Here is a 15,881-nt window from a genome sequence, read left to right as displayed (position 1 = left end):
AGCAAGAAGGGGTCCATCCATGATATATTAAGATTCCCAGGGTTTTCTAAAGGGGTGATGGGGAGAAGTACATGCGGTTTTAGAAGCACAGATCAACCTTACCCAAAGAACACCTGACTTAGATTTACAGATGGACAAAGTTCACAGTGTTGGAGGATAGAGCAGAATCCAATGAGACAAAGATATTTAATAAGCCAGTGCCACAACAATAATTCCAAACAGTGGCTGCTAAAATGCTTAGAAATACATGGTCTGGTCTTAACATGGAGAAGGGTAAAATGTATGATCTCTTCAAATAGAACCATAGATGGAATCCAGAAAAATAGAATATATGGCAGGTTAATGTGTCCAAAAGTAAATATATTCAGATATTTTAGGTGCATCCTAGTTAAACAGATCATGTTCATACCAATGCTACAAAGAAACAGTATTCCTATACAGACAAGAAATAGCTGCAGGTATATGAATTAAGATGGTGAAGACTACATGTAAGCTGGACTAAGTGAACAGATAGATGAAAGGAGAACATGTAAACTGGATTAAGGGGACAGATAGATGGAAGGACTTAGCCATATAAACGTGAAGAAGCAGAACTGAATGAGGAAAATGCTCTGCAGGACAGAGAGAGAAATCCTGCCCATAATGGTAAAAAAGGGCTGCTAGTGTCGGTAGGCATAGGAAGGGAACTGCGGATCCGGTAGAAATGAAAAGTAGAAAGGAAATTACATAGAAGCAATAATTACCTTAAAAGAAGGTTAAAGAGATAGGGGTTGGTGGAGATGAACAACTTGGAAGGTCCTGAAGATGAGTGTTGGATACAAGAACCTAAAATATATCACCATATGGAAGTTACACATTCAGGCAGAAGGGATAGAAGGGGGCCAAAGGTGAAAACTGTTAGTGATAGTAGCTGGTCCATGACATATTAAATAGACTTTGAAATGCAAGGAGTGAGGAGGAAAGCTACTTACTCTGAAGTGAGGATGGTTGTATGAGGGTCTTACAAGCTGGTCAATAAAGAATTTTTCCATGCACCTTTCATTTGCAAACACAGCCTGCAGAGACTATTGGTGAAGACCCTTCTACATGTAAGTCCTGTAGCAAGATGGTTGTTAATCAAAGACTCCTGGGTAAGATTACAGTGGAAATGAAGCAAGGTGAGTTTTTAACTGTCATTAGTCGAAGAAGGGGCCCTGGCTAGGTGTTGTTGCAGATGGAAGCTCATACTTAGCAGTACTTAACATAAGAGATAACACTTGAGGCTCTGGACACTTATTTGATGGGACGGCTGCCAAATGTCACTATCTTTTGTAACATCTCTTACTTTGAACTAGCCTAGCAAGAATTCATAAGTCCTGGGGTAGTAGCAGTGCTAACTTTTGAGCAGACACATTAGTTCTGGAAAGTTTAGAGTTTATATATCTTGTTTAAGGTACACAGGGTGATGCAGTCCTGTAGCAGGTAGTGCTGATGCCTCACAGCAAGACGTTCTCGGGTTTGATTCTCTTGATTCAGTTTGATTCAGATGGAGAACCTCCTGTGTGGAATCTGCATGTCCTCCCTGTCATTATGTGGGCTTTCTCTAGGTACTCCAGCTTCCTTACACATTCCAAAGATATTCATTTGGTGCACTGGACACTCTAAATTGGCCATCGGTGTGAGTGTGAATGAATATGTGTGGTACAGAAGAACAATTATGGCAGGAAAAGCCACCTGGTGGTGTGAACATTGGCTCTAGATGATTGTCACTATCAAAATGACACCGCAACAGCATGTGAAAATAATGGGAAATATATTAATGTTTACAATGGTTTGTTTAATTAATGTTTACATCAGTTTGTTTAATGAAGGTTAAGTTGATGTTGCACGTACACATTTGTTACTAAATGGAAGTCAAATGGATACATAATTATTTAAGTCTGTTAACTCATACCACTATGATGTAATGAAGCGTGGAATGATAAATAGGAGAGATAGATGTATATGTATAAGTCTTTTCTGAAACAGAAAACATGTTAGAGAAATAAAAAGGTGGAAGAAAGGGAATGTATGGGTTGTATAGGACAGAGGAGATAGGGAAGGGGTATTTCAGCAAGTGAGTTTAGGGTGGACAAAATGAGGGAGTTTAGTACCTAGAATGAAGAGATGCAGTCACTGGGCCACAGATATCCACAGGATAATGTGGAAGGTAGATGATAATGCCAACCAGATGATGGGCATATAAGAAAAGATATAGGGGCAAGGGATAAAGAGAAGAGTTTTGGGGTGGTGTGAGGTGCCTCACTGGCTATCTTAGGCTATACTGTAGATGCAACAACTTTAGGATCAAACTGCTGGTTGTGGAAGTATTGGTACTTCAATGCTGGCTGGTTGTAGAAGTATTGGTATTTAGTGCCTGCTGGTTGTGGAAGGATTGGTACTTCACTGCTGGCTGGTTGTAGAAGTATTGGTACTTCACTGCTGGCTGGTTGTAGAAGTATTGGTACTTCAGTGCTGGCTGGTTGTGGAAGTATTGGTACTTCAGTGCTGGCTGGTTGTGGAAGTATTGGTACTTCACTGCTGGCTGGTTGTAGAAGTATTGGTACTTCACTGCTGGCTGGTTGTAGAAGTATTGGTACTTCAGTGCTGGCTGGTTGTGGAAGTATTGGTACTTCAGTGCTGGCTGGTTGTGGAAGTATTGGTACTTCAATGCTGGCTGGTTGTGGAAGTATTGGCGCTTCAATGCTGGCTGGTTGTGGAAGTATTGGTACTTCAGTGCTGGCTGGTTGTGGAAGTATTGGTACTTCAGTGCTGGCTGGTTGTGGAAGTATTGGTACTTCAATGCTGTCTGGTTGTGGAAGTATTGGCACTTCAATGCTGGCACCTGATAGAATTTTGTATATTTTTATAGGAGGAGCAGCAAATTGACAGCCAACAGGAAAGGGGGGGACCAAAGGCTAAGAAGGTTTGTGGTCATGTATACTAGGGAAAAGAAAAGGGGACAAACAATCCTCAAAATGTAGAAAGTGACAGATAAATTAAAGAAGATGTGGATAGTAACATTGCAGGGGATAAAGCTAAAATTAAGGGACACTGCCAAATTAAAAGCTGAAGGACTTGAGAAATTGAAGATGAAGATGGACTGCACTATGGAAGAGTGGAGTGACAGTTTTGGTTAGTAAAATGGTGGATTTTGAGTGCAAAGAAATAATGTGAATTATGATAAGCTGAAGAATGTTGCATAGCTGCAAAAGGGAGGAGGATAATTTTTTGCTACCTTTTTTTCTATAGACCAAACCAAGATGAGGGTGGATTTTTTTTTTCAAACAGTGATGTGCATTAAAAAGGGAAAATAGAGTGATTACAGAATGAGGAGTTTCGTGTAGCTGTGAATTAAAGGTTGGACAGGAATTATGTGGTTCAAAGCAGTATAAAGAGTGTTAGAGCGATTTTAAAGTGTTGTATGGAGACCGCAGAACTGGCTGAGATACAGAGGCTACAACAGTAAGAAAGTCCATTTTGGAGAGAAAGATATAAGCAGACCAGCTGTCTGGATTGTATCCTGGTGGATACAATCATGGGAAAAGCAAAGCAAACACAAACCAGGAACCAACACCAGAAAAAGACCTGTAGTAGACAAGTAGATTAGATTATACTAAGTGTGTTATACTGTGTATTTAACTTTAATTTTTTTTTTTAATTTTGCGTACTATACTTTGTTCAGATGTTTTTAGTCATGTGACCGTATCTGGGAGGTATAGTTAAAGAGGGGGTGTGTGAAGTATTTCATTCATTCTGAAGAAGTTGTGATATCTTCTTACGAAAGTGCTCAATCGGTGGAATAATGTGGATTTTGTGGCTACATTTGTTGTCTGCTACACAATCATGGGGAAGATGATTTGAGGAAAGTTGTATCTCCAACATGTCCATGTGTTGCTGGTATCAGGAAGAGTAAATTTAAGAGATTGTGAAAATCTGTGATGCGTCATGGTAAACATAGCAAAGGCAGCTAGATGGAACAAAACAGTCAGTATTCTGACAGGAAACAAAGGACTATGAACTCAATGAAGTGGGTGGGTGGGGGGGTTTGCCTAAAAAGACTGCATTAAGTGTGTATTTTCCAGTGCTGCATCATTCCAGAACTTCTTGACATTTTTCAAGTAATTTTGCTTTTTATTTATTTTATTTATTTATATACAGTTTTTTTTTACTGGGTAGGTCTGACTGGGTAATAGGTTTTCCCTTTTCAGCAGAAGCTTGAGCAGAAAAGCTCTGACATAAATACAATAACAATACAAAATAGTTACAATTTAAAGAATAAAGCAAGATACAGACATTGTAATATAATGTATATATACTGAGAGACACTGGAGCGGAACATTTTTCTTCTAAGAGTTACAAAATATTAGTAGTATCAGCAGAATGGCTTGTAAATGAGCAAAGAAGACAGACAGTGATAAGCAAGGCAACTGAGAATAGGTAAGGTAAGGGATAGCATTAGGAACTATGGGCAATCCTAAGGAAAGTCATTACAGGATTTAGTGTGAGAATATAGAGGCGTTTCTATAGGTGATGGCAGTTAACCTGGAGTTCAACAAGAACAGGATCCGAAGTCTGATAGACATTGTTTGAGCTGATTACTTAAACAGTGGAGATGTTGAATGTGTCTTATAGCTGTCAGACTTGAGTTCCTAAACTTAGCAATGTAGGTGGAGTATAAGGAGTGGCCTGCATAGTTATTTGATTTGGATATACTGAGGAGGAGCTTAGCACCTGAGCACAGGAAACATTTAGATGAGTAGAGGTAGGTGGTATCTGATTTACAGAGGTGACTAGTTGTGAAAAGGATAGATGGTACGTGCGGAGCTTATTTGGGTGTGGTTGGTACTGATCATAGCCCGAGGCAGCAATGCACATGTGCCATTTGAATTTAAGACATGCCCACTAAAAAGTATTCAGTGCTTGCAGTATAGCCTTTAAGACTGTGTACCTGATACAGTAATATTATTATGTAAGCACAGGCATTTAATAATGCACTCCAAGATGATTACTATTATGTGCCTTCCTTCTCCATGATGTCCTTGCCTGTTATACACATTTATGATTTTTGAAATCAATACCTTCTCAAACTAGACGCCTTTGTGAATCCACCACTCTAGGTAAACCACTAGATCATACTATTGTATAATTATTATGGTGAGCAGCTCCTACACCACCCTTACTGACCTATATCCTGGTAGGAGGTGCGGTGCAGTTCTTCTGTATGAAACCTCATCCTCTGGAAATTCATCTCGTCAGAGAAATCAGAAGACTTCATGAAAACAAGGATCCTACACACAGGCACAGACACTCACACATAATGCGGGCATGCATACACACACACACACACACACACACACACACACACACACACACACACACACAAAATCATGACATGAATGTAATTTTTAAGCATGCAGTTTTGCAATATGGTTGGTTGAAAGAGTTTTTTAAAATTATTGTGTGAACATTTTTTCAAAAGAAGTTAGTATTTGGCATTGATGCAGTTTAGACTCGAAACACAACTGTGCAATGGTAATGAATAAGCCACATGCATTGAGATAGAAATAATACTGCACGTGTCTGAGGAATGCGGACTCATCAGTAGTACTACTCCTTTGCCAGTATACTGCCTACTTAAATCAGTTCAGCTGCCTGTAGCTCCTTGTATAAATCAACACTAATGGCCTAATACTTAGCGTTGTACTTATTTGCTCCATTTGACACCACAACACTGTTTACACAGTATCTACTTCACCTGCGTGTACTTCATTCATGACAGATTTGCATTTTATGACTGGGAAACATGGAGAAGTTGTACCATCTTTATGTTTTACTGTGCAGGATTTACACTGTTCCTCTTACCTCCAAAGAGAAACTGAAAGCAAGCCTCTCTTCGACCATTAAAGTTATTTGGTTCACCAATTGCCCAGTTTTCATAGTTCCATTCTGAGCCATCAGACCACATGAAGTTACGGTTCTGGAAAAAAAAAAGATAACAAAGTTATTATTGGTGGCCTAGGTAATACTATCTGTAATATACAATCATGTAATTCATAGGAAAATAAAAATATTCCATAGCCATGAGGAGAGACAAGATAAAATCAACATAAAACATTTTAATACTCAATAAGATTTCATACCGTGTGTTGTCATGCCTGGTTAATAGAAAACTGCCACGCTTTGGTTGAGTGAAAGGTTATATGTGTATAATGTTAACAGTTTCTGTTTGAACACGAGTTTATATTCTTCCGTCTTACTTCTTGATTTCCTGATCTTGTCATAGACTAAGTGGAAAACAAAATGACATCAAGTGCTTTCCTTCTATCTGTGTTTTTCTCCACCAAGTGCTCTCACATTGCAGTTGCATAATTCAGAACAGGACAATGAGCTTATCTAGTCTGTATTACTAATAATGCACTCATTGTTGCACCTGTCCTGCTTCCTATCTTTGCACTCAGTTCCTCACCACCTCTCCCATGCTGTATTGAATGCCTCTGTAAAGTCGCTCCCAACACTCATTCCCAGCATTCTTCATTAATAATTACTACTGCATCCAGTCCGTAGCATGTGCTACTCCTAATGTTCTGTCCTTTCTGTTCAGGACAGCTCCTTCTCATGTGCTTTGCATAACATTACACCTTGGTCAATATTCTTCTTCTCATATGCTTTGCATAATATTACACCTTGGTCAATATACTTCTTCTCATGTGCTTTGCATAATATTACACCTTTTTGGTCAATATTCTTCACTCATATTGTCCACTCACCATTCTCTTCTGGTTCCAAGTGAGAAGAGTGTTAGCTCCTCCAGTCTCGAGAAATATCATGTCCCCTACAACACATACTCCTTTCTGGTAGCATTCCTCACAAATTATCTCATTATCCTAATATCACATTTCTTATGCCACCTTGAGAACTGTACACAGCAACCGACTTTGGTTTCACCAAGGCTCAGTACAGCAGAAGCATTACCCCTTTACTTTTGGAGCCTATCCCCCTGTGGATTCGCTACAGCATTCTGCTAGTTGCTACCAATGCATTCTCGTTCTTCTACTGGTGGTCCAAGACTACGAGTGATTAACAGTCCTGGATCCCTTTCCAGCTAGCCATCAGTTCAACTCCTTTCAGTTTGGCTAAGATGCAATGCTTTACATTTGTCTGTAGTGAACCACAACTGACACCTATCAGCCCATTTTGTTAGCTTTTCCCATAATCCACTGTCATCCCTAACTGTATATTATGGGTGCATAGGCTCATCCTGTTCCCTCCACTCGCAACCATCAGTGCCCTTCCATTTACACTTTTGGAATTCCAGTTCCTTATGTATTAATTCTCTAGGGTAGATGGAGTAATAGCCTTGCCACTTTCAAGGTAAAGATTAACAATCAGATAGACAGTCAGAAATTCTCTTCAGGTCTATCCCACATTGCCATCCTCAATGGACAAGAAACTTTTTAATATGAGAGTTATTGGACTAAGCTCAAAATGGACTGGACTGATTGCCTAGAGCTCACCTGTGACCCTATGAACCTATCCCACTCAGAGCCATAACTCTAGTTTTCTTGGCAGCTTCCTGTGCAGGGCCAGTTCAAAGGCTGACTGAAGTCCAGGTAGACCACATCCATCAGCACTCATTTCAAAGATTTCCTCTAATCTAACTATAATACTGAATCAAGTTTGGCAGTTTCTTCTGGCCATCAAGCCACGCTGGTTGGTATCCCTGCGATTTTTGTCCTTTAGAAATGCTGCCAACCTTTCTCTCAGGATTTTCTCCATCATTTTCCATGCCGGTTAAGCTAGCTAACCTATAGTTTTCTGCATTTTTCCTGCTCCTGTCTTTGTACTGGGGTACCACAAATGTCATTTGCCAGTGCTGTGGTACTTCTGCTCACTTCAGTAATCTGTTGAGGATCTCTGTTGAGGAGGGAAGAGTCTGCTAATACAGTGGCCAGATTATGAGGATTTTGGGAGGCAACCCATCTGGTCTATATGCTTTATTCTCTGTATGGGCAGACATATCCTTCTAAACCTCTTCCTTCTCTATCATGGTGTCTGTCCACTGTTCTCCCCAATCTACCATGTCTACCTCCTAGCATGGCATCTTCCCCTTACTTCCTTTTGTGAAGATTGAAGCAAAACCTTCATTTATTACCTGTTTTTCCCCATTCTTCTGTGATATTTCATCTACCTCTACTCAGCCTACCTTGTTTTGTGCTTCATATTTTTCTTTCTGCTATGTACCTAAAAGCCCCTTGCTTCCTTTTTGGATTCTGTCAGATAATTGTTTTTAAACTTTAGCTCCCTTTTTACTAATCTCCTTGTTCTAGTCCTCCTACATCTCTCTACACTCCCCTTTCTTCCTCCTCCTCCTGCAGGCCCTAGCTTTTATCCAAATTACTTGTCTTATATTCATTTGTAGCTACATTGTCCTTTTCCTGTCGTTTTTTTACACTCTTGTCCAGAATCTGAGCATCCCATCCTTAACCCATTCATATAGCTTATTTACATTTCTTCATTTGTTTCCACTCTCCTGCTTCATCCATGACCACCTGTCCCATCAAATAGTGGGTAACTGTTCTAAATTACCACAACACCATCATCATTGTCTTTTTACCCTTTTCCCATGTTCTGAACTATAAATGGGCACACCTCTCAACCTGTAAACATCAAAAATCTGGACAAAGGTCCATAAAAAATAGGTACAAATCTGTCCACTGATTAACATAAAATTTGTGTACATAATTATGTAACCCCATCCACTCCAACGGAATTGTGGGATACCAACTTTCAAATGCAAACCGAAGAACAGACAACCAAATTATGGCCCCAGAATCCCTCTGCAGCCATTCCAAAACCAATGTCCCATTACTTGGCTATTTTGTCCTTTTTACCATAAATACTGTAATGTGCATACTGCTTTACTTCTACAATGATTATTTGGATTTCATTTAAAACTTTTATTTTACATTTTATAGTACAAACACTAATAGACATTGGCTAAAGAAAGCAATACAGTCTCACAATGAAAATAGACTTAACATTAAAACTTCCCTGCCCTTGAAACCCACATTCAAAGAAACTGCATCTGGCCAGTAGCGGATAAAGATTACCTTTGGGCTGTTTTCAAATCATAGTCCCTTTGAGTAGGATGCAATTTTTATGATTAACAATGGATTAAGAAAAAGTAAGCTAAGGCAGAAAACTAGTATGTTACAATTCTTCAGGCTGTATACCAATGATTCATGCTATCTGGATTAATGTTTTGATATTGTAAAATGCAAGAATCCTGTCTCTTTTCATCTTAAAAACCTAACCCACAGATTGAGAAGGAGTAGAAGTTTTATCAGGCTAATTGTATAATGGATTGTAAGCAATGAACATTTGCTATGGCATGTTAAGATAGCTTAGGAATGTAGATGAAATAGGGGGATCTTGAGAACCAGAATGAGCATCATAGCACCATGATTATCTGGCCCATGACTCACAGAGGTCTCTGACCTAAAGCAAGAATTTGCAGAAGATATTTGTGAGTATTTTTGATTAAAAGAACATTTCGATATGTGGTAAGTTGGATGTACAGGGAGTGCCAAGCTAACCCCCATCTGCTTGTACAAGACAGACATCACAATATATTTGAGCAGTGCTACTGCAAAATGAATCATTACAGAAACATAGGAGCTTAGAAGAAAAATGCTAGTGGGATAGTGTATGCAGAGTGATTTCATGAAAGCTGCATTATCGACCAAATGTAGAATATGATGGTGGTGTATCCGAAGCAAGACTTACAAGTATCTTAATGATGTCATGTCATCAAAGCTGCATTATCTAGCCAAATCAGAACACGTTGGTAGAGAAGTCATAGCAAGACTTACAAGTATCATAACCACGCCATCAAAGCTACATTATTTAGCCAATTCAGAATATGATGGTGGAGAAGTCAAATCAAGACTCACAAGCATCGTAATGATGTCATCAAAGCTGCATCATCTACCCAGTTCAGAATATGATGGTGGAGAAGCCAAAACAAGACTCACAAATGTCATAATTATGTCATCAAAGCTGCATTATCTACCCAGTTCAGAATATGATGGTAGAGTAGCTAAAGTAAGACTAACAAGTATCATAACACCTTCTCGTCAGGCAACAGAACTCTCTTATTTAGAATATGATATCAATGAGTCAATGTGAAGGTACCACTCAAAGATCAGAAGTGGGAGGATCAGAACCACATAAGATATTGGTCTGTGTTCTTTGAGTTCAGGTGTTGCCTTGAGCTATTGTTGGTTAATAACCTTTCATTTTCAACTAGACTTTAAGCTGTCCAGTCATGATTGTAAAATAATTAAAAAAAACATAATTCAGAATATTATGGTAGATTATAGAATGTTCCTTAATAGTGAAGTGCAACCCAAATTGTCAAGTTTATGATACATCCAAAGAAACTTCTCTGAATATGCAAAATGCAAACATTTTGAGCAAGATTATAGTAACAATATCTTGAAACACTAAGTTGTTTAAATGCACATAATAAAAGATGTCTGATTTAGTCCTCAGTACTAAACTAAACTAACATTTGTGTTCTTGTCTTAGAGTGATGGAGGCAAGATAACACAGAAGGTGAATAACATCAGTTAGCCACTTTTGGTATTCAACCTAAAGCAGTCACATCAATGTTATATATATTTTTTTACTTCTCTAGTGTCTCATAGGAGATAAATGATGCATTCTTTTTAAAACAGAAAGACAACTTCAGATATGAACCCTTAAAAGAAACCTTAAATATATGACACAAAAACAAATCCAAGGTGTCACAAAAATTGCGGAAACCTGCTGAGCTAAGTCCGTTAAAACTGCCCTTTGAAACCTGTGCCGAAAAGACTAACTTCCTTACATGCATTCTGTCTAAGTCCATTGTGTTACAAAAACTGCTGTTTAACTCTACTGGAATGCATTCTGCCTAAGTCCTTACTGAAAGGCTAAGTCCATTGCTTCTAACTAAGTAAAGACTAACTCTTTTACCAGAATTTAAATCGTTACCGGAATGCATTCTGGCTGGTGCTAAAGTAAATCCTGCTTTCTGGCTGGCTGTTCTTCTAAGACTGCACAGTTTGAGCCCATGGAATTCAAATGCTGCTTTAAGCAGTTGGGGAAACTACATGCATGCACGCTATGGCCAGAAAGTGAACTCAATTCTGATAGGCTGGCAGGCTGTTCATGGAGCTGTCATCATCACGCATGCCTCTGCATATGATGACGTCAGCTGAAAAACAAAAAACATTTTAAAAAAAGCCTGGAGAAGCCTGGAAATTTGGAAAAGAAGAGGTGCCACACGGGAATCATGGCACCCCATTATTTGGACCTCAAAACCGGTAAAAAACAAGAAATTTGGTATGGTTGAGAGGTATGTACATGGGTATGATAACAGCTGGCTATTGGGCTTTAACCTGGATGTCCATAACACCTTTTGTTCTGGTATGACCACATTAAGAATTCGATCCTTTCTGATGCCGTCTACAGCCCATTAGATGAGCTCCTCATTATCCAAGACTTTGATGAGCTCCTGCTACTTCTTTTCACGGGAGCTCAACATTCCCCTTCCTCCTAACAAACATTTTAAATTTCTGCTCAGATAGCAATGTTACTGATTTTGGTGGCTGAATCATACAAAATGTTGATCACTGGGGAATTTTTACAGTTAGGGTTAAATAGTTTGTGTTAAAAATATTAGTATTAAGAGATTTAGGGATGCTTGATATAATCCTTTATATTCTGTTACAAATACTAGGAAATGCACTACATTTGTTAGAAAACATGAGATCAGTATAGGCAGTTTTGCCTGACAGCATTGCTTTGTTTGAGTCTTTCTGAAATTTTAGGGAGTAGGCTTCATTCACATATAATGCAGTTTTAACCTTTACTATTAATTAATTCAGATATCTGAGCTTTTACAGTACTGATACATGAAACTTCAGCTTCCACCATGTGGGGACAAACAGAATGCACCAAAGATCAGAATCCCCAAATTACATTTGCTGAAAAAAGGCCGAAAAACACTTTTTAAAGTATTTTTGCATGGTAGCAAGCCCCCACCCCCTGGACTTATATGCACCAACTTCATGGTTGCACCAACACAAAGAAGGGGGAAATTCCCCCAAAAAATGACATAATTGCTGGCTGAACTTATACACAGTGATTTCCTGTGAAGAAACGATGATCGTTGGCAGGTTGACCTTCAGGCAACTGAAGCTCCAGAGTTCAGTCTTTATCCACCTGTAGGTTACCAGTAACTTCAATTTATAAGAACAAATGCTTTATGGGTGTCTACTGTTTGGGCTGACCATAGATAGAGTAGAGCCCTAGGCAAAGGGGTCCATGGTGCCTACATGTCCACTGCTTCTCCCATGTGCATCTCCTAGTACCCCCACCCCATTTTTCCCCCACAGTGCCTGTCTCACAACATCCAGATTACTCTTCCTTGGTATTCTAACCTTTGTCTTACTCTTCAGAATTTTCCTGCAAACACACCCCAACTGCCCAAGAATGTACTGTAATAACTGTGAAAGAAATAAATGAATTAAGCCAGGGGTCTGTGCAGACTCTAGACCTCCAGTAGGCATGGCTTCTGGATGATCTGATGTGAATTTTTCTCCCAGTCTTTCCATCCAATGATAGTCTAAACAAAACTTATTACTAAGGAAAGTCAGTCAATCTTATTCTTCAGCTTTGCTTTTTCCTGCATCCTTTCAACATATGCTAACTGGTCAGGACTGCCCTGTAACCAGTGTGGAAGAAATAACTGAATTAAGCTGAGATTCTGGAGGCTGCTGCATGCCCAAAAGCCATGGAGTTATAGATGGTCTGATGGGAATGTTACAGCTTTTTACCCAACCTTCGTCACTGATCACCTCAACAAAAATCACATGTAAGGAAAGAAACTCAGTCTTTGTTTCCCTTACTAGACAGAAACAAGTTGTGTCCAAAATGTAATGCTCAAAACTGGTGAGACAGCAGTTCACAGTAAACTAAGAAACATGCTTTTGAAGATATATAAATCATATCTGGGAGGGGATGGGGCTAGCCATTGTGGAGTGAGGTCCACTTTTCTAGGAGCTTTTGTGACTGTAGCATTTAAATAGGCCTAGTAATATAATAATTCTCTCCTATGTGCACTGGACAGCCTGATACATTAAGCATATTAGTTGTTTGCATTGGTAATTAGCAGAGGAACATTATTTGTAGTAACCCTTTCTACACTATGATGAATTAAACTACAGGAGTTGGTTTTGGTGGTCATAGTGTAATGTAAGAGTTTGTGACTACAATAGACACAATCATCTCCCTGGTGGCACTAGTATTGCAGGACACTAAAGAAATTATAGAAGATACATGAATTCAGCAAAACTTGAAAAGCTGTGATGTGACAGTCTCCTTTTGTGAATCAGCAATGATGATGCAATTAGGGCATATGGAGGGCAATGTGGTCAAACTACTATAGCATGACCTAGAGCTGGGAGTTCTTTGAGATAAGTTAACGTACTTGTAGAACAGTCACTGCCACAATAACCTTAGGCTAGTAGGATTTTTGAAAAGTGCAGACACTGAGGATATGGTGATCTTTTTGACTACAGCCAACCAAAAGCCTTCTGTCTGCTAGCAGACAGCTGCATTATCATTTGCAGAGAAAACAGTGTGGCTACGCCTCCAAGTTTGAGGGGGGGATTCCTGAACTATTTGGATAAAGAGCTCTTACTCTGTATTGCACAGGAAGGCTGGCCCATCTGATTATGTGGCCATCAAATGAGACTACGTCAGAAGTTTTTAAAAGAGATCACTTGGAAGTGCACAGAATTTTCCTCTGTATGCTCATTGTGCTATAAAAATAACCTTTCAAAGGTACTTTAGTAACCAGCAGACAAGTGTTTCAAAATGAAAGGCAAGAGGTATGTTCTGCACAGAAGAATAATGAATGAGACATTAACACCAAACCAGGGCCTAGACTCTAAAAGCGATCAGTACACAGAGAGATCCAAATGAGTGTCAGCACAAGAAACGTTCATGGCAATATGCAAGTCAGAGACCTCCCCCATGAAAACAGTCCTGTGCTGATAGATATGTAGCTTCTGAGTTTCTAGACAGGCATCACAAATGGAAGAAAGCATCAGGACAATTTGTGGCCTGAAGGTCCTGATGGACAACAGGTTCAAGGTGTTGGCCATGGTACAGAAAGATGATATTATGACAGCCTTAGAATATGAGCATGAACCATCTGAGTTACATCTGGGTAGTGATAAGGCGAAGTCTCCATCCAAGATGTCAAAAGGCACTGAAAGTTTATTCAGTGCCCTAAGTCAAAAATGGAGCAAATCTAGCTGGAAAGTCTAACTCAGCTAGTAAATAAGGATATAAAGCAAAATATCTGAAAGCAGATGTGACTATTACCTTTAAGGCTAGTCTTGATGATTGGATGGGTACACACAAATTTACACCAGGATGGTCATGTATAGCCCTGCTCAATTTGGGAGGTAAGCATTATTAAGTACTTGAAAAGGGACTCATGGACCTTTAAATGTCAACTTGAATGTACACATGGTCAGCTAAGTTACGGCCCTCATGATCACTTGTTTAGTATTCCTACTACATGCTGTGTGCATTGGAAATCTGGTAAGAGTTACTGTATGTCCACTATTTGGTTCTTGAATTTGCAGACCTTTTTTGGTCACTCATTATTCATTTGTTGGTAACAGTATGTATATTGGTTAACTATTTGAATTTATATGTTAGGATTTAAATACCAAACAAAAAAGGAAATGTTTTAAGAATAAAGAAGCTAAATATGGATACTAACTCATACAAGAATGTAAACATGCAAAATGTATGCTACAATGCTTAGAACAAATGCAGGAGTACTGTTGTCTAACCTGTCAGAGAAGCCACAGGCTGCAATGCAATCCTTTTTAAAGGGTTGCTGAGGTGGTCATTGCCGGAAAAAAAAATTGTAGAGGAGGGGAAGGAACACCTGGGTAACATTTAACACTAGTTTAGGACCACTTACAATAAGGAATCTCTATGATAATAACTGTGACTTACCACATCTATTTATTGTCTTACAATTTTTTGGACAATATATAATGGAGCCCTTCACCGATACTAATTGTGGAAGATTTTAATGTAGTACTAGACTGAATAAGAGGTAGGACCCTCCCCCAAGGCTAAGAAGCACTTAAGGTCATCAAGGACATTATACAGGTGTAGACCTATGGAGCTTACTGCACCCATCTGACTCAGAATATACCTATAATACACCTACAAACCTAAACATGCATAGGATACAACATTGGCTGATTCTGGGCATACTGGTAACATTGTTTCAAACATATGGATATTCTGTCCAATTCACAATTACTGAGACATGGTTTAAACAGCAGACAGTATCCTGAAAGAGCAAAGTTTCAGTGCCTTGCAGACGTTTAGACCAGTAGTTGCACAGACAAGGGCTAAAGCTGGAGGTGCCTTGATAAACATCAGTAACAAGTAAATCTCTAGGTTGGTCAAACAGGGTGACATGCTGGAGTTCCTCCATGTGCGGACCTACTGGAGGCACTTACCATCCACCCACACCCTACCCACACTTTAATTACCCCTCTATACACTGGGAAGCCAACATGGCCTTACGTATATAGGCACAGAGATTCATGGACTTCATAGATATAAACACCCTTGAACAAATGCTGAATATGTTCACTAAAGAGTCCAGTACACTGGACCTTATACTCACAAATATGGAGAATGCTGCACCTCCCCCCCCATATCTCATCCTCCCTCTTAAGGTCCGACCATAAAGCTGTTTCCTTAAAAATCCC

The 15,881-nt window shown here is 39.3% G+C and overlaps 1 protein-coding gene across 1 annotated transcript in view; it reads right to left on the bottom strand.

Moving 5' to 3' along the window:
• Positions 1-15,881, bottom strand: part of LOC122788774 (lectin-like) — an 85,297-nt gene that overhangs the window by 11,538 nt on the left and 57,878 nt on the right. The window contains exon 5 of the mRNA XM_044055668.1: positions 5,884-5,998. Coding sequence (XP_043911603.1) covers positions 5,884-5,998 — 115 coding nt within the window. The remainder of the gene's footprint in view (positions 1-5,883; positions 5,999-15,881) is intronic.

Source organism: Protopterus annectens, chromosome 14.part0 (genome assembly GCF_019279795.1).
Source record: "Protopterus annectens isolate FY-2018-M chromosome 14.part0, PAN1.0, whole genome shotgun sequence".
Classification (NCBI taxonomy): domain Eukaryota; kingdom Metazoa; phylum Chordata; order Ceratodontiformes; family Protopteridae; genus Protopterus; species Protopterus annectens.
Note: the sequence above shows the minus strand (reverse complement) of the source record. Positions and strands in the feature narration are given on the sequence as shown.